Source organism: Thunnus maccoyii, chromosome 13, assembly GCF_910596095.1.
Source record: "Thunnus maccoyii chromosome 13, fThuMac1.1, whole genome shotgun sequence".
Classification (NCBI taxonomy): Eukaryota; Metazoa; Chordata; class Actinopteri; order Scombriformes; family Scombridae; genus Thunnus; species Thunnus maccoyii.
Window position 1 is genome coordinate 29510264 of NC_056545.1, and position 25344 is coordinate 29535607.

Genomic DNA, 25344 nt, shown 5'->3' on the forward strand with positions numbered 1-25344 from the left:
GAATGACTTCCAGATGCTTTCCGGTCATTGCACTGGTTTATAACCACTATGCTACTGCTGACTAAAGAAATCCAGAAAATATATTTAAACCACAAAATGCTAAAAAAATGCCTCCTGAAATTCATCAGGCAAACTCTTAACATATAGTTGTTTTGTGTAAGGTCTCAGCATGACTCTAGACTTTAATTGTAAAACATAATTTATTTCTCTTTCACGCCAACAGTCATTTTCAAAGGTAAGCATCACTCTTCAAGAGGTAGAGACCTAATTTTGGAATGAAACTACTAGTTTACTACAAGTATCCTTCTTGGTGTAGGTAATAACACAATATAGACATGAACAAGTGAAGGGGGACACCACACTTTCATTATGAACACATTTAAACCATCAAATAGCGAAGGGGATGTGGAAGTTTTCAAATAATCATCATACATACTTTTTATGTTTAAAGCACACTATGGTGATTTGTGAGCTTTTGAGTCAATACATACTCAATCTCAGATCCACCACATATACAACTAAAAGAAATTGTGCATTGGCTGTCAGAGCCTCCAAACTCTGGAACAGCTTTCCTGTTGAAATTCATCTTGCAACTTTAATGACTTCCTTTAAATTGCTACAAAAAACTCTCTTGCATTGAGTGGTCTTCTTTTAACTTCTTTGTTGTATTGTCCCGATCATTTCTGTTGTTTTAATGTTTCGTCCCACCTCTCTTGCTCTTGAGTTATTGGTCGAAATAACCCCAATAACAAATGTATAATCATTTGCACCACATTTCATGAAGACTTTAAAATTAATTTGCATTAAGCTCTCAGAAAAAGCATTGTCTGGAACACTGTCTGACAATTTTCACACTGAACTTTAGATAAGCTTTTTGTCTTTTTTGTCACTCTTATTTTCGGATGTTTACAGATCACCCTACAGACATTTGTTGCAAATTTTATGCTTTTATTTACCGTGTAGAAGCCCTCGAAGGCACCACCTTGTTAGGTGTAGAAAACAAGAAGGAAAATCACTGCTGGGTGAAACCCAAAACACCAGTAAAAAAAAAAAAAAAAAACACCTCACTCCTCTCACAGCTTATCACTAGAATATTGATGCACCCTTATAATGAGCTTGTATTATCTATTTATGAAGTAAATTATTCAAAATACAGACATTTTTAATCGAGCTGGGTGATCTATTGGTGTAGGCAGTGCACCAACAACTAACTAGAATTGTTGAGCCAAAGGAGAGTTGAGCTGCCCTGCAACGTCTGTCCTGTAATGATGACATTGCAGACTGTGCTGGGCCGTCTGTCCCGGCTCCTCAGGTCCCACCGGCGGGTATCCGCCACCGCTGTCTGAGTAGGTGCGAGCCCCCGCACTCAGGCCTGAGGCGAGCTGCTGTAAAGTCCTCAGCAGCTCCTCTGAGATACAAGGCTCCCTTTGATGTGAGCAGCCATGTTTGGAGCAGCTCTGGGTGGTGGTGGTGGTGGTGGGGGACTCAATTCTAATCAGCCCCTCTTCCACTTCCACGTGGGTTTTTTTGGATCTCTACTTTCCTCCTCTTCTTCCCCTAAACCACATACACAGGAAACAGAAGAAGCTCACAGCAGCAACTACAACCAGAGTTGTAGCAATCACATACAGTATAGACCTTACTGATGACTTTATTTGAATGTTGTCTTCTATAGAGAATACATTAATGTTAATAACCCTAATGTACTTCATTAATTGCTTGATTGGAGTGCCTCTATAAGAGCTGGGATCTGTGTTCTTGAGTGCGTTCCTACGTTAATTAATGTAAAACAGTTTTTAACATGCACAGTGGAAGAGCAATTGCAGCAGCTTGTATTGTTTGTGTGGAGCCGCGGTGCTAAAAGCATCGGCTCAACTATAGCGAGCTGCATCAAACAGGGGAGTGGTGTATGACTGACTTACTAGTTAAGAGTGAGACAAGAAGATGGATATTAACCTCATGTCTGTGTGTTAAAGAATAATAATTGTCAGCAAATCCAATGAAAAAGACCCAAACTAACAATAAATTATCAATTGCTCCTATACTGACAAGTATTACATCCTCAGTAAGAACAAATGGCTCGGGGCTGAGTGCCACAGACTGGGCAGAATGTTGGACAAACACATTGTTGGATTTATTTTTTAAGGACTTTGTTGACAATAACAAAAATACAGAATAACACCAGCTTTATCTTTAAAGTAAGGAGCTGGAGTTAGGACATGGTCAGCTTAGCTTAACATAAAGACTGGAGACAGGGAGAAACAGTTTGTGTCCAAAGTGGGGGAAAAAAAGCCTCCCAACACCCCTTAAGCTTACTAAATAACACACATTTTTGTTTGTGTAACCCATAGACAGACAGAAATGTAAAAATGACATTTGTGGTTTTAGGGAGTTTCATGCTGGAACAATTTTTTGGCAGCAACTGCTGGGCGTTCACATATTTCTATTTGTGCACGGGGTAAAAAAAATGTGATACGATGTGTTAACTGGTGAGCTTTAGAGGTGATGGTAGGCATACTTTTTCACTTTGGACAGAGCCAAGCTAGAAGTTGGACCCTGCTTCCAGTCTAACCTAAGTTAAGCAAAACTAACACGCAGACATGAGATTTAAATTAAATTCAATTTAAAAGGGATTCTCTCAGGTAAAACAACACTGTGCTAACATCACTCTTCGATGTCAGGCAGTGAATCTGTTTCTTAGATAAATATACCTGACTATGTATATACTTTACTGTAAAATAAGTGTTACTTTTCCAGATGATTCAGATTTAACCGCAGTTTTATTACCGTTAAGTGGAAGAAAGTTTCAAGAGCACCAATTATCTATGTGCAACTCTTTAACGAGTATCAAGGTCCCTATCATTTAGTTTTACAGGCAAATATAGCTGTGCATCCTGCTGGAGCAGATAGAATAGAGTAAGATGGGAACTTGAGTTTCCTAACGGTTACCTGTTAGTGCCATGGAGAATATGGTCTGTAAAACTGAGTCTGTAAATCTGAATGATGGCCAATTAAAATGTTGTGATCAACGGTGTCAAAGGTGGTGCAGAGCTCAGGGAGCAACAAGAGCTGAGGGTTCACCAGCGTGTTGCTGTTAAAATATGATTATTTGTAGCTCTTAAGTGAAATCCTTGCTGTTTATGTATTCAGAAGAGGCAGAGCAGATTTGAATTTTTGGAAATATTTTACCCATGCAAAGAGCTAATGACTAAACGTACCTTGATACCTTGTTATAAACGCAATTAAATTTGACTTCACAAGTCACTGTCTCCCACGGTGAGTCAAATTATGCAAAAAGACACAAATAGCGCTCTTATTTTAATAAAAGTCTAATCCGACAGTGTTCCTGCCTCTACACAGTGCTCATATGGGGGCTGTAGACTTAGAAAAAAGAGAAGTGTAGAGAATCAGCATCTCTGCCATTTTTCTTTAATTATTTTGCTCAGGAAGTCTGTGTGGGCTTTAATGTTTCTTTTCACTAATTGCTAGAATGCCAACTTTATGAGGAGATGTGTGGTTTCCTCTCTGCCTCTCTCTGTCTCTCTGCCTACTTTGTTATTAGCAGCGGAGTAAATGTGTGATAGGGTAATTAGCCTAATGAGTTGTGGCATTTACTATAAAGATCCTTCTGGATTCTCTGCATCTTATTAAAAAGCCGGTAAGGCTTTTGTTTTTCAGGTTGCAGATGTAGCGTGCGCGGCTGATGGAAGCAGATTCAGCTTAGAGATGGAGACATGCACTTAATTGAAAGAGACATCATAATTGTCCTTTCTTTTCTTTTTTAAAACAGAAATGTCCTTGTTGTGCTTCGAAACAAGTCGGGTAGAAGAGCTGTATTTACCAGAACGTGCTGCTTTAAGGTCACACTTTTATGAGTTTGCTTGAGTTAACTGCTCGCTTGCTTTACATGTAGAGAACTTAGGGAATAAATGATAAACAATAAGACAAGTGTGTTCTCCAGAAGTCCACACAGGCAGTATTACACATCTGCTGCACACAGTAAGAGCCACATTCACTACATTCCCATAGGCCTACACACTTGTAGAGAAAACGATCTAAATAGTCCAGAATAAAAGACACAATAGTTCTTTACATCTGTCTTATTCATTGCACATATTGAACTCTGCTTGGCTTAAGAAACAGTTGTCAATGATATGTAACACATTTTATATGCAAGAGAAAGTGAGGAAAAGGAAAAAGAGGAAAACAGGAAAAAAAAGATTTCAATTGGATTTATTCTGTGTTTTGACAGTGGTAGGATCCTTTTACAAAGATGCCAGTGTTGCAGTGCAGAGCCCTGTATGGTGCATATTATCATTCCCTCCCCTCCATAGTGGGTCTTTGCTGAAAGCCTCCCTCATGCTGGTCAGCCTTGGTATTTTGCATTGAGACTGGATTTAAGGGTTTGTGTGTGTATTTGTGGGATGTTTAACATGCCGTCATGCTGACAGTCGGCCAACTCCGCGAGATACAGGAATTTTATGGTTGTATATGCACTTGTTGTTAATGGCATAAAAGAAATGACGATTTGAACACCTCTCGTGTCGTACACAACAGGAGGGAGTGTTTTTAATTTGACACATCCAACGGCGGCCACATTTGTGCTTGCCTGTGTGTTTGTCTGCCTCTGTAATGCACCATAAAGTCTGTTTATCCTCACTGCCACAATGCATCAATGCATCCTCGACCACTGTGCAGCTTTTCCAGCGGCGCAGAGACTATCGCTGTCTGACGGGCTTAAAACAGGCCGTGCCTCCTCCATTTAGCGGGTCAGCGTGTGTTGGTGTTCAGCTGCTGCTGAATGCAGGAAACTGTGTCAAAGCTCAAGTAGTTTTATTGACTGTTTCTTTCAGATACCCATTTTTATGAGTTTCCTCACTGCTTGACTTTGGATGAGAAAGGAAGTCCACAGTTTTCTTTTCTTTTTGTTTTTTACTCGGGCAACTTAGCAATCCATGTTATCTTTTCCTGGCACAAGAGTGGCCTACAGCAGACATAGAAGAGAATAGAACATGATTGGTGCTTCACAGCTGTCAAGTAATGCCCTCTGGATAGACAACAACAGTCATCCACAAAGGCTGGCTGAAATTCTTTATTTCATTATTATTTTAAGAAGTATTGCTAGATGCAGAATCTAGTGATATGTCTGTGTATTTTTTAGAACTTCTTTTATAACATTGTCCATTGATTGGTTTAACACCAGGCCAAGTGTGAGCTAAAGTCAGGATGGTGTACTCTCTGGCAGGAGAAAAACTGCAGTTCGTACTCCCTTCTGTATACATCTGCTGTGGACTTCAGCCGGAACTGAACACAGGCAGCTGTAGCCTGCATTTTGGGTTATGGTTGGTGATGGGAGAGATGGAGGTTTTGGTTCAGGAGGCCTAAGAGAAACAAAAACCAGAGTGAAGTTCAGGACAAGACATGAGAATGAAAAGGGGAATTTGAAAAGTAGAGAAAAGGAGACAGAGTTTATTCAGATATGCCGGGTGTTCTTTGTGTATGTGTGTGCACATGTGTACAGTATGTGTGTGTGTGTGTACCCCAACTCCTCACACACTCTTACACAGGGTGTGCTTCAGACATGTAGCCTGGGGAAACAGGGGCCTTGTCAGGAGCAAACGCAGCAGGACTCCACCACAAACTGGCTTCTAATATACGGGGGTACAGCAGGCCTGATTAGGCTGGCAAACAGTGGGGAGCTGAGAGAGAGAGAGTCCTCCATCTCTCTCTCTCTCTCTCTAGCTCACACACACATTCACATAAACACATACCTTTAAACCCCACCCCCACCTCTTTCAGTACCCCCTTGGTGGCCTGCCAGATTATTCGTGAAAGCAGGCAAACATGACTTGTTCCTTAGATGACTATGCTGCTTTGATTTGAGCTTGTTTTCATGCACAGCTCTGCGTCTGCAGGTTTAACATTCCTCATTGTCAGGAGAAAACTTGAGTTTTTGGTGATGAAACTCAAATTTAAAATGTAATTCCAGCTGAAGACTGAAGGTTAATTTTTGACCTTGGAATGCTCAAAATTTTCTGAGCTCTCAGTCCTGAATCTGAGCACTGCTTCTATTTATCATCCTCCTAAAGCCTCTTATTTAGCTTCAAGTCAAGACTATTTGAAAATGAAGAAATATTTAAATATTTCATATGAATAATTGCATTCAAGCTCTATAATGGACTATATACAGTAGTATTTAGGTTAGAAAAATGTTGTTGCAAAATTAATTTTATTAGAATGCTGAAGGTGTCAAAAATGATAGCTCATTTCAGAACGGTAACACAACTATCAAGTGAAATCTATGAGGTTGTTGGTGAAACTGACAGCAACCATTGGTTTACAACAGCCTCATAAACAATACATAGCAAGAAGAAACTGCAACTAATGTCTACTTACAGTTTTTCTTAGTCACTTTGGTACATTTCTCAGATCAGAATGGAAATTCTCAAAACTACTTGTTCAACCTCCACATCATCTAGTCACTTGTGCACATCATAGAAGCAATTTCTCATTCTTTTGAACAAATTGCAAATGCTTTGGCACATTCGTGCAAATGATTATGTACAATTGTCTGCTGTTTCCTGCATTATCAATTGCTTATTTCATGTTGATCAAAATGTATTATACTGGTTTTCGTTGAAAAGTCTTACCCCCAAAAACATCTAAGCATTAGTTCATTGCATAATTCATCACATGCAAAATGGTCAAACCGGTTGTCATAATCTGTCAGACATATTTTCTGGACATTTCTATTAGACTTTTTTTTTTGTAAATGTGTCCTGAATTGATGAATTGCTCTCAGGTGAATCTTGACTTTCACTAATGAAGGGGAATGTGTGAAGTGTTAGTTCAAATAGCTCAGAGGTGCATCTCATGAACCTTCAACTGGCAAGCATAGACAGACAGAGCAAAACACAGTGTTACCGTTTATGGCAATGAAAGAACAACAAGGAAATGAACAGGGTCAACACAATTGTGGACCATGTTCTCAATCACGGCCTTAAAATGGCCGAGGCTGGTCGAAGGGTGCAGCCAAATGTTGGGAGAACAACTGTGTCCTCAATCATTCAGATATTTCATAGACAGAGCAGGCATGTAATCCAACAATGTGAACTGCACTGTAATACTATATACTTACTCTATGAAATATTACAGTATTTCAGGTAATCCATTGTGTGGTGCTGTTTGTATGAATTGTTTTGAGAAATGCACTTACTGTTTTACAAATGTTAAGGATGATTCAAGAAATGTACCAAAGCGACTGAAAAAAACACAATTCAAACCATGTCGCTCAAGAATTAACACCTACAATGAGAATAGTTAACTAAAGCATCATAACCAATAAATAAAACAAGCAACTAGTGAACTCTTTACAGCCTCTTCCGAAACCACCCAACTTTGATGCACACATTTTGCTTGGTTGCCATAAGAAAGAAAAATGCAGCCAGGTGTGACTGCTCATTTTACTTGTAAGGACCAAGGCTATTGATATGTTGATTGACTGTGAGATTGACTATGTTCAAGCCTCACTTAAACAGCTGGGATCGAAAGTGAAGATTGAACATTCATTCCTGACCTTGGAAGCAGTATTTGACTAAAAAAAATCGCTCAGCTACCAGATCAGATACAGAATTTAAGTAATTGTAACTTGACAACAAGGTTGTCAAATAGGTGTTACAGTTGTTTTCTACCTCTAAGGCATGCCATGTTTTATCTTTATAGGTGCACTGATCAAACATGAAAAATCAAGTAGCACCTTGTTTCCTCCCTCAGCGTCTGACTCTCCGACCATAAACCAGATGCCACTAGAGCTGCCACGTCCCTCACCTTCATGTTTAAGTCATCAAGTACCCCACAGGCCTCTGATTCTCCGTTTTGGGCTTTTCACTGGTGACCCAGCACGGTGCAGTGCTAGAGGGTGGGGGACCGTGCTGACTCCACTCACTGGCCGTCCTGTAAATCGCTCTTTTATGGTCCTTGTAATGATCCCCCAGCCGGCAATCTCCACTCCGTTGCACTGCAGAACCTGCCGCTTCTGGCAGCCGACATGGTGGGGGGCGGGGGGTGCTCTGGATGGTTGGAGGAGGTATAGTGGGAGACTGGAAAACACACATCGCGAGACCATGCGCTCACACACACAAGCAGACACATGCAGTTATGTTCACTTTCATAAAAATGCATGCCTTTTCACACCCCATCTACCTTAATCCCAACTTCCTGTGTAAAGGTCATAGAAAGAGCCGAAGGGTAGTGATTTTACCCCGCTCCAAGTTGGTGAGGTCCAACTGTGCGCAATGGTACGTCATCAAGGACAGACGTTTCCTCATGCAAACCCTGATTGCCTTGATGGTTTTAGCCTTTTACGTAATTTATTCTGAATCTGGCTGGTAGCCACAGAGCACAAGTGACAACAGAGCTTCCAATTCCGAACACTGAAGCTAATCTCAGACAACCATAATGATCTTGAACATAACCACTGAACCCTCACTCTCTCTCGAGAGAACACAATATTATGATGCTCCTATTTTGGTTTTTCTAGTACGATAACTCAATCGAAGCTAAATATCATCACTTTTGCCGAACACATCAAACTGAAAGAAACCATTTTTTGCCCAGTTAAACAGCAAAATGGCAGGTTGAAAACATTCCTTTTGATATGTGTTTAATTATAGCACTTTTGTTTTCATGGCTCTGCATACTACGTGCATGAAGAGCTCATGAAATGTTTGACACATCTATAAATGAAGAAAGCAATTAAATAAATTGCAGCAGTAATAAAGAAAATTAATGCAAATATAATATATATGCAAATTGAACCACATCAAGCTATAAAAAACTGTTGCTGTCTACATAATATTCTCAACATGTATTTTAACCAGTTGTTTATATGTCAGATCAACAAAGTCTGTTGTACAAATGTAGTTTTAGTTTATTGAACTTCACTGTGTCTGAATGTGGAATAGACTCAGTGTCATTAAACAAGACATGCTTTATTGTTTCTGCTTAAGAAAAGGAGCAACAGAAAGTACATACTGTATGTATCTGACTAATGAGAGTGTAAGTGTCACTTACAGTAGCTGTATTGTTAGTTGTAAATGTGCAACGAATAATAACTTCTGTTGCATTTAAGAATTTGACTCAAATGGCCATGAATTAAAGAGACATACTGAGAAATGTAATAACAAATTTACCCGTTTGGATTCAGTGGAGAGAATTGTGTGTTAGCACACCAATCTGCAATTATAATCAAACACAGACTAGTGCCTGCAAACTAGCTTCACTTGCTTCACTCTCAGATCTCAGATCATGTAAATGTCACATGAAATTACAATGAATAACAATAAACATCAGAACAAAGAATGATGAGCTGAAAACACAAGGCTTTTATACAGTAGGTTGTATCTATAAGCTGGACTTACACTGACATTTCCATTTTCATTCAGACTCATATTCACTTATGGAGTGGCAAAGACATGACAGGCAGTGCCATTATTGAATCACTGTCATCTGATATAATTTACTGAGCGATTCCGAAGACATAATATGGCAGCATGTTGCCTATGCCTCTATGATTAAAAAAAAATAATCAGTTTTTAGTTATAAAAAAAATGTTCTTGTTATAACAAGATATTTTTAATGCTGTAATGACATTGTTCCTGTTATTACTACTGCATATACTAAATTATTCAGCTTTTACAAGGAACATTTTAATGTTCCTTGTAAAAACCAGAAAAGTTTCTTGATACATTAAAGATCAGTCAATACCTAGAGACACTGTAGCCTAGATCGACCATATAACACGATTAATCTAGATATGTGGCAGGATGTTTTTATGTTTTATGGCTCTTAGCTGCTTTTGTATTGTTATGTGCTCCTATGTGTCATTACTATGACTGGATTTGGTGTCATATTAGATTAATTGATTGATTAGATTGATTCACTTTTAAACTAAGTATTGGTCCATGCAGTGTTTGCATACCGCAGTAATGTTATGCACAAGTAAAGACTCCCGCTGTCCCCTCCCGGCAGCGTGAACAAAAAGCACAAGGCGAGTTACTGACTAACTGGTGACCTGTCTAGGTGTGCCCCGCCTGTTGCCCACTGTGACCCTGCACAGGACTAGCATGAATTAAAATTTAATCAAATCATATTAAAGGTCAGGTTCACAATTTTTCAAGTGTGTCAACAGTCAGGTGTCCATATGAACATTGAAAGAAGTTTTCCTCGCTGTAATCATTCCTCCTGTTCATACATGCCTAAATGTGCTTTCAATGTAAGTGATGGAGACCAAAATCCACAGTGTGTCCAAACAGCCTTTTGTGCAAAAATGCATTTAAAAGTTGATGTGAAGCTTATATGAGGCTTCATCAGTCAGAGTTAGTCATATCAAGTGGATATCTGACACATTTACAGTCTTTTTAGCATCAAGTTCCCTCTTTGTGTTCCCTCTGACAGTGTTTTGCTGTTGATTTGTGGTGGAAGTATAGTAACAGAAAGAGAGACTTTGGCACTAAAAAAACTGTAATGTTGAAAGATATCTACTTGATTTGACTCATTTGGAAGCTGACGCTCCATATTAGTTTCGGATAAACTTTTAAATACATTTTTACACAAAAGGAGGACTGTGGATTTTGTCCCCCATCACTTACATTGTAAGTGTATTATGAAGGGATCTTCTAATGGTCAGTATGAACAGGAGGAATGATTACAGCAAGAAAAACATATTTAAATGTTCATTTTGGCTCCTGACTGTTAGTGATAGAGTGATATGTTGTTATAACAAGACATTTTTCTCATTGACACAGAATAATTTGGTGTGTAGTAATATCAAGAAAAATATGTCATTATAACAAAAGGGAAATTCTTTTGCTAACAAGAAACTGAACAAATATTATTTTTGTCATGGGTGGCAGTAATACACTAGTGTAGCATCGTAATGTTTTTCTAGTAAGATGTCATTTTGAAATCTGCTTGCAATCCTATGAACATTACTTTTGTGTATGATGAATCTGAGACAAAGTTTTTATGAGGCAACAGCTTGATGCACAGTGTATCTACAGCTTTATGAAACAGTTTTTTTTTCTTTGACACGTAAGACATTCTGCTATCATTGGATTATCACCTTTAATTGCTGTATTTGTTTTGTCTATAGCTCGGCTTTTTGTGTTTGTTCTGTAATACACACATGGATGTCTATGGATTTACCAGCCAGTAAAGGTGTTGTGTGCTCCGTATGCCTACCCACAATGCTCCTGGGTCCTCAGGCCCCGCAGTGCCACATCTCCTTGACAGCAGATGTCTGTGAATAGATGTGTTAGTTAGAGTACGCCTTTCTATCCCCGCGTGATGTCTATAAAGCAAGTCAACACTCAAACAAAGAGGCATTTTGTTGACACTAGTGAGCTGATATGTCTTATTCTTCCTTCTTTATAGATTTTAACACTTTTGGAAAAAAAGATGAGGTTTAATTAGCACACCCAATTGGCAGAATTAATCACTTTCTGTAATAAAAATAACACAGACTGAATGTAAGAGTAAATAACTTAAGACACCATCTGCAGTGCTGAGAGTCCCCTGTTTGCTCTCAGTTATACCCCCCTCCCCGCCTCTCTCTCCTTCACCCCCAGCCAGATTCTTCCCCACCTCACCACAAGCAGACATTAAACAGAAAAGGCAGAGGCTCTCCACTCTGCACGTGACCCTCCTGTTTAGTATTCCTGCCACGTCTGGCTGAGAGAGCGGCATTAAATTGGGATCAGGCAGATTAGAGTATAATATAGATGACTATTAAAGGCTGCAAATGAGAGTCATGGGTTAGAGCCTGAGCAGGGGCCCAGCCTGCCTCCATGCCAGTGCAGTCCCCTGCAATATATGTACATGCACCACACACATACACACACAAACACATGCATGACCACAACAATGACACAGTGTGACATTAAAACATGAGAAAAATATTACCTCTAGTTGATTGTCATCATCAAACAACTACCAGTAAGTGCAAAATCACTATACTTTCACAAATAAAACCAGACTCATGAAACTTATTGTATTCTACTCAATTTATTTTACCTTTATTATCCAGCATTGATTGGCTGAGAGTAAATGCCCTTTTGTTGGGTAGTTAAATGCCTTGCTCAATGGCACCTTAACAGTGAGGAGAGGGTTGGCAAGCACTGATTTTCCTCTTTCCGACAGATTTAATCCTGCTGATCTTGCTGATATTCCAGTCAAAAGCTTTTTGTAACCATTACCTGCTGTGTTACTATAGTCAAAGAAATACAAAGTGATAAAGAATAGTGAGCTGAAGCTCTCAAATCAGTATTTAAGGGTACTTTCACACCTAATCTCTTTGGTTCAGGTTTAATTTAACTCTACTGTGTGTGCCAATTTGGTTTGGTGTGGTTTGCATGTGGTGTGGAAGCAAAACGGACCAACAACAGGTTTTTATGATAGTAGATACACTAAGGGGTTTAAACATGAATTTAATACTTAATATTAAATCCATCTGCTGATCAGGAAACAATTCTAAAAATAATCTATATAAGCAGCATATGTATATATATATATATATATATATATATATATATATAAGATAATTTAGTAACCATGGTAACACATATGTGCTTCACCAGAAACACATGCTCCTCAATGACCACATGTACTCCATGCAGCCTCTGTTGGCAGATTTCCAAAACTGTTACAAATCACTGTTCTAAAAATAATGATGTTTTATGGTGTGACAACACTGTGGTTAAGGTCTGGTTAGGTTTAGGCACAAAGACCACTTGGTTAGGTTTAGGGAAAGATCATGGTTTGGGTTAAAATGATCACCTGAAATGTGGTGTGGGTTAAAGTTACTATTTCCGTAAAGTTAGGCAACCTTTGCAACAATAAACACCACAACAATCAGTTTCGTTTTTAAAAACTGTCCTGACTCATGGTTAGAAACATGACACTTACGGTTGGAAATGGGATGCAAACAGCTGTCTTCTTCAGCTAAGTCCACTTTTTGCCATCTAGCCATCCACCCAACCTCCAAATATGGAAATTTGTCACCTTATATTGACATCATTGAAGACAGACTGGCTTCACCAAGTGTCAGGATTGTCCCGGACCAAGAAATGAAAAGGACTTAAACACAAGTGTGTTGTGCTTTTGTATTTGTCTGTATTTGGATAAGGGATGCTTCTTTTACATTCTGTTTCATAAAATTAGGTCCAGTTACAGCGTCACATAATAATTCTCATGATCAATTGTTTCTTGATGAGCTTAATGAGAACATAAATATACACATAAGAGGCAGAAAAACACTGCATGACTGTCAGTAAGAGTTACCAGTGAGTCCATGTCACTGTATGTTTAATCATCATGAAACATCTGTAACAAGTCAGCCTGAATATGAACCGTTCTAGAAACAATGTGGATCAAATAAACTGAACAACAGGTGGGAAAGTGACCTAAAACTGCCTATAGGCCTTCCCACAGAGGGTGTACAGAACATAAAATTACTACTGCAATCTATGATAGGTGAGAAAATCACAAGACGAGTGACATTGGCACCCCCAAAGTGGTGGTATCAAAATACACACTGTGGCAGACAGTTACACACCCCCTCCCCCCACTGATCTGACCCGGGGACACTGACATGAATGAGATGAAAGCAAGCATACTGTAGACTCCACCAGTTTTTACTGTGATTGTGTCATTTTTATACAAACAAAAAACTTGTGCAATCAGAAAAAATGATGCTAATGAAAGATGTTCTAATCACATTGAAATTCCACACATAGGGGCTTTAATGTCACCCAGAATCAGATTAGGAAATGCTTGATGTTTTGAAATTTTATGAGGAAAGCAGTACTGTAATGCCATTTAGCAGTGCCTTGTATTTCAAATCCTAAAATTACTATATGTTTAAACTTAATTCATTCTTCCGTTATTGCTTGTTGCTATTTTAAATGGCAAAAACATCACCATTGAAGATGCCTTCCTGTGTACTCTGAACATTTAAAGCCTCTGGATGTAAAAGTAATGAAATGTGTGCCACTAGTAAGCAGCTTACAAGGGTTATATAACATACTGCCAAGTGTCCTTATCATAATTAATTTGACTGGGACGTATTTTGAGAAGTTCCACTGGGTTTCCTCTAAGTTAAAGGTGACACAAAGGACAGTCAGTGAGTATGGAAGAGGCAGAGTGTAGAAAAAGAATCAGAATGGAGAAAGGAGTTCATCACTATCAAATACTGCTCTTCTGGGGCACAAATATTCATATGTACCAAAACTTTTTATTATCAGTCAATCTCCTATCCATGTTCTTGTAAGATTTTATTGCATTGTAGTATTCTATCACACTGGCCATTAGGGCAGCAGCTTTTTTCCAAGTGGAAATGCTCAATAATCTGGCATGTACTACATACAGCAGCTCAATATGGACCATTGCACAGTGTATCTGGGGAATCTTATGTGAGTGACATTCCCTATAAAAGGCAGATGGTAACAATGTAGGTGACACTCTGAAGCCTAGCGCTGTCACTGGACCATATCCTATCCACTTAAAGATCTTTTTTTGATCTCTAGCTGAACCTTGTCCGTATGTTCAGCATGTCCTTTAGGGAATGTCATGGAGCTGCCACGCTATTAAAAGTACAGCGAGGGAGGGAGAGGTGCTTTGGAGTGGAGCTCATATTATGTCTTGAATTCTTCTCTCTCCATTAATGTGTCTTAGATGTAAGGTGAAAGGATCATAGACAGATGAGCTCAAGGCCCTGGAGTCATATGAGGAGAAATATGAGTAAAAGGACTCTGTTTATATAAGAGCAGACTCACATGTAAATAAAAATGTGATATAGTTATTTGCTTATATGGGTGTTATACACAATTAAATTGCTTGCTGTGCAAAAATAAAGTAACACTAATGTCAAGAATCAAAAGGGGAAAAAAAACACATTGCTAGTGGGTCAGCACCAACCTGTGTAACCTTAAAAACAGAAAAAGACACTATGGACCCAGCTAGAAACAGAATAGCACAGTTTTGCAGTTGACAGACAGAATATCAAGGATATCAAGGATCTAATCTGAACAAACATCTCTTAGACCCAACTGAGTCACTTTTGACAACTTAACTTCTTTCCCAGCTCGGGGATGGTGGTGTCCCACTAGGCTTAATCCTTGGCCCTATTTTGTTCAGCTTTGTTTATGTTATTTGTCACTTAAACGCTGTGTCCTACCATTGTTATGATGATGACATGGCATGGTATGTCTCATTTAATCCTGGAAATCATACCAATCAGTATTCCCCGCATTGACAGACAAGAGTCTTGTTCAATCTTGAGATTTACAAATCAGAAATATTGCCAAAGTTAAACTAATCCTACACAAAAAACATAGTTGAACAACTTACTCACACCTTTGTTTCCTCTCGCCTAGACTACTGCAATTTATTATTTAGTGGCCTGAATGATGCAGCAGTTGCCTGTCTACAATTGGTGCAGAATGCAGCAGCAAAACTTCCAAACAACACTAGATGTAAAATATACTGTATCTCTCCTGTCCTGCTGAATTTATTTGGGTCCCTATTTTTTTCAGAATTCAATTTAAGATTATAATTACTTTTAAATCTCCACACAGTCTGGCTCTGCTTTATGTTTCATTCGCTTCATATATATGGCTTATTCTGTGCCAAGCCCCCCGTAGATATGACGGCCAAATGTTGTTAAAAGTTCCATGGATTAAGACAAATGGAATTATGCGTTTTACTGTTTTAGCTCCAACACTGTGGGACAATCTCCCATTCAGTATCAGATCAGAAAAAGCTTAAACAGCTTAAAAAACCCACTTGTATAGACTGACATTTTTATAACCTTTTTATGAGTTCTACTTCAGTGGTTTTATGTTGGGCTTTTTTGTTTTTTTATATGTATGTATGTATTGATTTATTTATTTTATGCTTGATTCTTGTATTTTATGGTTTTGGATTTTCTGTGCACCTGTGAAGCACCATGTAACTCTGGTTTTGAAAGGTGCTATGGAAATAAAGTGTATATACTTACAACTCCATCAGAACTATACTGAAAACAAAGCTGGATTGTGGATTACTGTTAATATTTCCTAATGTGTTTCTGACACATACTTGTTCTCAAATCTCAAAGATAAAAACACAAATGATCCAAAATGACGAAAGACTGCCTCAACAAACTGTCACTTAAAGTCACTGAATATGAACTTGTCAAGTAATATACCAAAATAATTGACATAACTGCAACATAAAACATAGTGTTTGTAAATTGTTTGGTAGGTAAAGGCCCTTTGCAAATTTGTGCTAGGGCCCATGGTCATGATAATCTGTCCAGCACTCAAGTGATATTGTAATGTAATGAATATAAAATGTGTAACTTATTCTTTTTCTTTACTTGATGATGGAAACAGGATGATGAAAAAATCCATGATAAAACAGTCACTATCTTGCATCTCAGGTCAAATGTCATATTCTCAAAGGTAAACAAAGACTATATGTCACATCATGTCAAGATAACCCAAATGAGTTTCAAGCAACAAACATTTTCAGCTGTGTATAAAACATAACAGCAGACATCAGATTTTTGATGTCAGCCCTTTAGAGTCAAGGAGCAAGTGCCTCTTCCAGACCTGACAGATCACACCCCAAATGCACTCACAATCACACAAGCACAAATAACAAGTTTTTTCACAAAAAGAAGTTGACTAGTTAGTTGTCCTTACACCCACCTTTGATTGAGAGTGACAAATTAACACCTCTTCTGTGGCAAGGCATTCTGGGAAATGTAGGAAATTACTAACCAAAGTAAAAGTAGTGGAGACAAGTTAGTGGCTGCACCAGGAGAATGAATTGCAACACACAAAAATCACCCAAACTCCGAAAATGCATTGATTATCTTCTGATGAAACTTAAGAAATTCAGTAAAATGAGAATTTCCTAAGCTTCAAAATTTACTGCTAATACACAATTAATAACACAGACAAGAATTATAAGTGTAATAAAAGACAACACTAATATGAACTGACACATACTGTACCTCTCTCCCATCTCTCTTTCTCTTCAGACATCCATTGTTCCCCCTGCTCGCGTTGTTGTTTGAGAAATGTGAGCAGGCCACACAGGGATCTGAATGCATCACATCAGCCAGCTTTGATGTGGACATTGAAAACTTTGTGCACCAGCAGGAGCGAGATCACAAGCCCTTCTTCAGTGAAGATCCAGAGCTGGACAACTTGGTAAGTCAACTGCTGTGACAAATAATAGATGGTAATCATTAACACAACATAGGCATCAACCATTTTGATTTCAAGTCCTTTTATTGTGGCACTTCCTCAGTTAAATGTTTTAACCAGCGCTGTAATATTTGTGTTTTAGGAAACGTGAAAAGTAATACAATAATAAAAATAGTGAAGCTGTAGAAATGCATGTTCGCAGGGTTAGGGTTTTACTCCTAATCATTCCCTCCTTTTTCATGCAATCTTCCCCATCCTCCCCCTGCACTTCCTCTTGCACAACACCTAGCTGTAATTACAAACGAAGAGAAGGAGGATGCTGAGCATGTTCACTGAGAAAAGAGGGGGAGGAGTTGAAGCCAGACAGAGACAAAGACAGAGACAAGAAAAAAAAAGTGCACTTTTGCCATTACAGTACTTGGGAAGTGCTGAACAGTCAATTAACCCTGCATCTGTGTGTTTTATGAGGCACTATGTACGGGCATCCCTCCCAGAGGGCACTAACTCTTCCACAGGGTAGTAATGTTACACTGGGCCTGACTGGCTGTGATGGGCACAAGAGTTACTGGTCCCTTGATTAAGCGAGCGCAGTTTAATTAGCTGATTTATCTCCTCCTTGGCCAAGCACTTTTCTGTCCATTCTGTTGACCTTGAGTGGTGACTTTGAGGGAGTGCACCACAGTGTGCCGCATGGAGTGGAGAAAAGCCAAGCTGTTGATGGTCAGATAATGGCTGAAGAGAAGAAAATACTGAATTATATTATTACTGTACACTCACTGAATGATTCCTGTTAAGATACCTGTTATCACCACAACTAAACCCCTAACTAGGGTCAGACTGATTTATAGGTTTAGCAAAATTTGACTCAACATTGGCCTTTTAGCCATTTCACAGTTTCAAACAACATTCTTAATATGTTCAAATTGTTTTTTCAGTTGTATTTGCTACTATCTATAGCTGTCAAGAAATAAACCTGGACCCAAGTTGTTTCCTAGCAACGCAACTCCAATGAAACGGTCTGTTAAATATCAGACATTTGGCCATCTGTGTCATCTACCTCTGTTATGATAGGAGTTCCTCTCTGACCCCAGCTATTGCATTTATTTGAATTACCTGAATATGTCTGATCAGACCAATAAATCCATTGTGGCAAGGGATGATTTTCCTCAACAGCTTGAGGAGTGTTAGTCTGTAAAACCTGGACTGAAAGCTGCCTCGTCAGCCTTAAGAAGCTACTAAAAAGAATTCCTTTAGGACATGTTTCACTGGAGATTGTTAATGTCCCTTGATGGTCTAAATGCTGTCTGGTCTCTTTGCTTGCATGCCAGGAACACTGTTTTGAGAAAAATACAGAATGCATGCAATCATCAGCACAAAATATTAGTATTTCCAATCACTCTTGTCTGCCAGTGTTTTTTTCTAAAGTTTAATAATAACTTCAAAGCTACAACAAAAGGAGGAGTACCATAAATAGTGAACACTATTTATTAGTTTTCTGCTTTGAATTGTTTTTACAGGTTAAGTGCAAACGGGTGAAAACTTATTTGAGCATAACATAACATTTTATCGACATCATTAGCATGTAAACCATGATGAGAATAAGTTATTTTATTTGTTTAAGTGTTATAGCCCACAAAGCTAGCTTTAGAGCGATTCAGTGGAGAAGAGTCTGCCTTTCTGCATATAAGAAGCTCTGTCTGTTGACTTCTGGCTTTGGGAGAGGGAAGGATGAAAGGATTACAGCCCCCCTGTATACTTGTATATACTATATGCATCTCTGACATAAACATTAAAATCGAATGTCATTCCCTGCTCATCAATAAAAGAAATTGCTGCATGTCACTTCCTCTCATCACATCTCACTTTTTAAAATGGACTGTTAAAACCTCGTCTCACCTGTTTCACATAGTGTCCTGACAATCTGGTTTTTGATTTGTTTTAATGTGTTTGAGTATGTCCAAAGCTGATATGGGTGATCAGCTCCTCTATGTATATTTATACAAAGCTTTTACCCAGTCTCTCAGAGCCTGTAGAATTTGTGATGGGTCTTCTGCATGGATTTACAAGAAATCCTCCAAATTAAGACAATGACAATATGTTATGTATGTTATGACAATATGCTGTTGGTCCATGCCCTCCAGATTGACACATATAAGTGTTTCTGAGCTGGCACAGCTGTGGTTAAAGTGTGATTAGGTTAAGCCACAAAAACAACTTGTTTAGAGTGAGGGAAGATCATGGTTTGGTTTAAAATTACCACTTCATTAAGGTTAGGGGACCTTTGTCGTTATGGTTATAAGAAAGCAACATTGACTATTGGTAGAAAATGGGAAGCTAACTGAGCTCTCTCATGCCGGCCATTTTGTTGACCCATCCATCCCTCTCCCCTTTGTGGACTCTGTCATCTATAATAATGTCACAGTACTTCCTTCTTTGCTCGCAACGAGCACAGCTCATTACTCCAGCCTCTACATTAACCAAATGTCAAGGGTTCTAATGAAAGACGTTAATTTATTGCATTGTGGAAATGTAGGATCCAGTGTTTGTAGGGTTTGCACTTTAGTGACTAAAGTGCAGTCTCTGCTGTTTCATTTTTGATGATTCATTTTTTAAAAATCTATATTTCTAAAGTCCCCCAACTGGATATAGGTAATCACTAGAGTACTGCTTTAAAATGACCACAATTTTTCAAATGTAGGTGTAAATTCATGGTTGCCTTTGTTTGTTGACAGATTTTAAGGGATTCATCTTAGATTTGCTGTAAATTAAAGGATTAAAATATACACTATTAAGATTTTTTTTAATGGGTTTTCTGCATGGATTTTCTTAGCCATGCTAGCAGCTAGGGATGGCAATGTTGTTCTACCACTGTGATCCAGGTTGAAATATCTCAATGATTGGATGCATGACCATTGAATGAATTTTGTACAGACATTCTTAAAATCTACACAAAATGCATGAATTATTCCATGATCCCCTTAAAATCCCATTAAAATGCCTTAATAACACCATTATTAAGGGGTAAATCCACATTATTTTATGGTCAATAAGTGATTCAGTTTCATAGTATGTTGTAATGGTGATCTTTGCTCATGGTTTGCCTCTGTTTCCTTCAGATGGTAAAGGCCATTCAGGTGTTGCGGATCCACCTACTGGAGTTAGAGAAGGTCAATGAGCTCTGTAAGGATTTCTGCAACCGCTACATCACCTGCCTCAAGACCAAGATGCACAGCGACAACCTCCTTCGTAATGACCTCGGAGGACCCTATTCTCCAACACACACCAGTCTCAGCATGCAGCAGGTCAGTCATGGACTCTGTGGATTTCATAGCTCTTCGATGGTACCCCTCTTTGATTAGCACTCCCCAAGATACACCTTGTCCTTCCTTTATCTACATGTAGATTTTGCTGTTGGGAGTTTTGAGTCACATGAGCCTGACACACAATATAGCTACCTCTTTACATTTGCTCACTAGTGTCTCTCTGTGATTCCCCAGGAACTAATTCAGACCTCCTCTCCATCCATGACCTCTGTCTCCAGCTCTGTTAACCCTTCAGGGATTGTGGTGCCCGCCGGGGGTCTGCAACAGGGCAATGTCGCCATGACTACCATCAACTCTCAAGTGGTATCAGGTAAGCACATTAAAACACAGTGACTCTGACACATACACAAACAGTATTAATCCTGGCTTGTGTTAGTTTCCTCTCTTCCTACTGCAATGTCACATTTCAAAGTTTGGGAAGGGATTATTTGAACTATTAATCATATGTCTCCGACTTACTCTGTATGGCATAATCTGCTAATATCTTTAACATCCATGAGACTGGGATTGATTCATGCTGTTCTGGCCAGACAAGTAGTTTCATTCAAGTAGTTTTAATTCCCATGGTAATATTTGCTTATACAATGCACCTATTTTTAGGCATTATCAGTAAGTGGGAATACATTACTTCAGAACCCATAACTTTTCCATTTTTTGCCAGCACTGAATTGTAGTGTATAGTGTTTTTTTTTTGTAGATGTAAACAGGAGAATCTTGCTTGTCTGTATATATGGTGGAAATACTGAGACATTCCTATATTCAAAACATAAACAAAATATTAGTGATTCATACTGTCAATGTCAGGGGAAAAAACACAGAATAAGAATGTAGAGTGTCAGGGCTCAGGAGATGCAGGAGTGGACCCAAACGCAGAGGCCGGAATGCAGATATGATGAAAAACTCTTTAATTGTGGATGGTCACAGACAGGTAAACAGAGCTGAACAGAACTGGCAGAAGGAACAACACAAAACAATCCAACAAAGACTGAACAGAAAACCCGAACTTAAAGAAACTGAACTAACAAGGAGATGAGGTGCAGGTGGGGAGATGGCTGGAGAACTCGAGAGGGGAATGAACATACAGGGAGCTGATTGGCTGAGGACACACAGGGAGCGGGGCAGGGCTGACGAGGCTAACACAGGGCAGGTGTGGGGAAGACAGCAGGGCAGGGCTAACGAGTCCAAATGCAGGGCAGGTGTGGAGGAGTACATGAACACACAAGGGAAACAGAACAAAAACCCAGAAAACAAACTCAATGCCATCTATACTAACCCATCCAAAACCAACCACAAACACAAACCCAAGCACACAACCCAACAAACTAAAGATGCAATGATGAACCGAGGGACTAAACAAACGTGCAAAACCAGGAGACCCCACAGAACACAACATAAGACCAAAAAAACACCCAAAGTCCAGGCAAGATGTGACAGTAGAGAAATAATAATTGACACTTACTGTAAGAATATAGACAGACATTATGCAGTGATATGCATATTTGTTACTAACGAACAACAGTAAGGACTACCCAGTCTTATATTTGAGGGTTTACCCTGATCATATGGTGAAGTTTGAGTTCTAATTTATTATTTTGGTCCATTTTCCATAATGAAACTTTATATTTTGACCAACCCATGGACATGGTCTGAAGAAGTGCACTTTAAATCTCAACACCCTTAGTTGTAGGAAAAAAAATGCTTTGAAAAAAAAAAGTATATATATATATATACAGTACCAGTCAGACATTTAGTTTTAGTTAGGTTTGGATCTCAATCAGTTTTGCTAAATCAAAGTTATAACTATTTAATCTTACCTTGAAAAGCGTTCTATAAATAAAATGTAATATCATTATTATTATTATAAATTTGAAACTGATAAAAACAGACAGAGAAATCTAGAGGGAAATATTGCTAAAGATATCATCCATTTTGAGGTGTTTTTATTGCCCAAAAAGCTTCTCTACTACTTCAATGCAACATCCTTATTCTGACTCTGGTTTTGCTACCATACTAGTAGAAATTTCTCCGTCGTCATTTGAGGGGTATCTTTCATAACTGTCTGTCTCGCCTGTGGTGTTCTTCAAGGATCTATTTTAGGACCATTTTTGTTTTCAATACATGTGCTGCCAATGGATCACATTTTACGGAGATCTGAGGTGAATGACTTCACCTATACGCTGATGACACACAGCTGTATGTCCCTCTAAGACCTGGTGACACTGCTAGTATAACACAAACCTTGTCATGTCTATTGGAAATTAAAAGCTGGATGTCAGAAACTTTTTACAACTTCTATTCTGCCCACCATCTTTCACTATTCATGTACAGTCACAACCAGTCAGCTATCATTCAAAATATAGGACCGTGCACATAACTTGGCAGTGATTTTTCACTCATCTTTTGTTTGAAAATCAAGTGACCAGGAAGGTTCAGTCATGCTTTCCATAAGTGAATTTTTAACTCTCTCAGATTTTATTTTCTCATTTAGACCACTCTATTGCCCTTTATTCAGGTCTCAGCCATAAATTAGTCTTCAGTTTATCTAAAACACTGCCGCTCGAAAAAGATAACACATCACACCCATCTTTTCTTCCTTTCACTGGCTCCCTGTGCATTTTAGAATTGATTTCAAGATCCTGCTGCTAACATTATAAGCATAAAGTATCGATTTTAGACATGTTTAGACATATTTTAGCAAATCTTACAGTGCTGCTTTGTTGTGTTCCATGCAAAGCACTTTGTGTTCAGAAAAGTGCTATGTAAATACAGTTTAATAGTTATAAATATTAATAATCATCATGGGACTTGTGTTGAAATGACATTTGATCCACAAAATGAAAAAGAGATTATTAAATTGTCCATACAAATTTCCATTAAATTTTTTTTTTAAAGTTTTGATATTATGTAACGTCAATGTTTAGTTAATACGTGGTGGACAGCACCACGTATTAACTAAAATTAATTAAATTAAATTTTAATTTCAATAGTCTGTATTGTTAGCATGTTGTTGATTTCAATCATAATCACCTAGCTCAAGCATATCCATTGTACACCATTCTTAACTCTAACATTTAAGTGTTATTTATAAAAATGTTCCTGTTCATAACACTGCTGTGTATAAGTGACTGAGTGTTGTGTACATGTGATCAGAGAGCATGGTAAGTATCCTTTAGAGTGTTTGGCTGATAGATTCTCATAATGTCAAGCCTGTACAGTTAAATGTTAATCCTGCCCTCTGGAAATCCCTTTTAACCCAAAATAAATCAATGTCTCTGCCTTTGATCACTACACATTGAGGAGCTCAAACAGACTGTGATAAGAGTGTCTTGATCAAGGCTAATTAAACCAGCAGCAAAAACAGTCTCCCTTCTTCTTCTTTTTCTTCTGGGTTAAAGGACATTAACGCACCTTGAATTTAATAATTCTGCCTCTTGTTTGCCATACTTTTGTTTTCTGTGTTGACAAGAAGTTAATATAGCTCTGGTAGTGGTGCAGGATGTGGCTGCTACTGGCTGCTGAAGCCACTTGATACTCATGACGACAAATTATCCCCTCAGGTGGGACCCTGTACCAGCCGGTTGCCATGGTGACATCGCAAGGGCAAGTGTTAACACAGGCGCTGCCGCCGGGAACCATACAGATCCAGAACTCACAGGTAAAGCCATCTGACCAATGATGCTTTGGCCGACACATTCACTCCCTCACTGTGCCCTCACCACCCACTGTCTCAGTTTGTTATTATTAAAAGGGCCTCTTTACATCTCACAGAAGCCCTCCCGGGCGCCTTTTCATTGTCTCTGTCTGCACACAATCCCCTGCTGACAGACAAAATGGAAATTGTTTATTCCTGTGATGTTTGGGTGCTTATATGAGTCTATCAGGTTTGATTGTGAATGAAAGTCATAAGGACATGCACTTAAGACTAACTTCATTTAGGGATCAAATATTTTTCTTGATGTGATTTACACAAATCCAAGAAGTAATCAACTCAAAGTTGCTTTGCAACATTCTCTCAACATTTTTTTTTTTTTTTGTTATTCTTTTCAACAACCTTTTGACAAACCGAGTTTTTGTCTTTCACAAACAAAGAGAGGAAAGCATTGTGGAATAATTATGGACAGGAAATATGATGACCACAAATGTGGAAATGTCTTTCCATGAAAGACTTTATAACAGTCAAGCCCACACAAATGCTTGGAATTAGATTGTTTTATGACACATTTGTGGTTTTAATATTTCCTTCATTTTCAATTAAATTTTGTCCTCAAAAGGCATCTATAGTTGTTTTGGGACACTCACTGTATCCTCAGTCTTTGACTGTTCGGTTGTTGTGGAGATGAATGAGCCTCATACCTTTTCCTATTAATCAATTGAATCTTTCAGTAGAACAGACTGTTACGATGTTACTCAACTCCAAAAACAACATCTATTGAGCATCTCTAGTTTCATGAAGTATGAATTCAAACAATAGTTATGAAAAGAGACATTCAAATGAAAAACATCATTTAGAATATTGAAGGCCAAAAGCAATGCTACTGAAAGCTAATGTAGTGCTCTTCCTGAAGTTTTCTTTAAATGTTGCTACTGTAGGACAAACTGCTTAGTTATAGAACCACTACTATGTACTGTTCTCATGTCTTAATACAGAACATTATCAGTTTGTTCATTCACTCTGGTTTATCTCTGTATGATGAGTCAGAGTTGATTTGACACTCGCTTACTTGTACTTATTCAGTCTAGCTCCAATCTAACTATGTTAGAATCTAAGA

General features: G+C 38.5%; 1 protein-coding gene across 1 annotated transcript in view; it reads left to right on the forward strand.

Annotated features, from left to right (window-relative positions):
* Nucleotides 1-25344, forward strand: part of pknox2 (pbx/knotted 1 homeobox 2) — a 121120-nt gene that overhangs the window by 68638 nt on the left and 27138 nt on the right. Inside the window, exons 6-9 of the mRNA XM_042431854.1 lie at nucleotides 17084-17255; nucleotides 20369-20554; nucleotides 20750-20885; nucleotides 24133-24230. Coding sequence (XP_042287788.1) covers nucleotides 17084-17255; nucleotides 20369-20554; nucleotides 20750-20885; nucleotides 24133-24230 — 592 coding nt within the window. The remainder of the gene's footprint in view (nucleotides 1-17083; nucleotides 17256-20368; nucleotides 20555-20749; nucleotides 20886-24132; nucleotides 24231-25344) is intronic.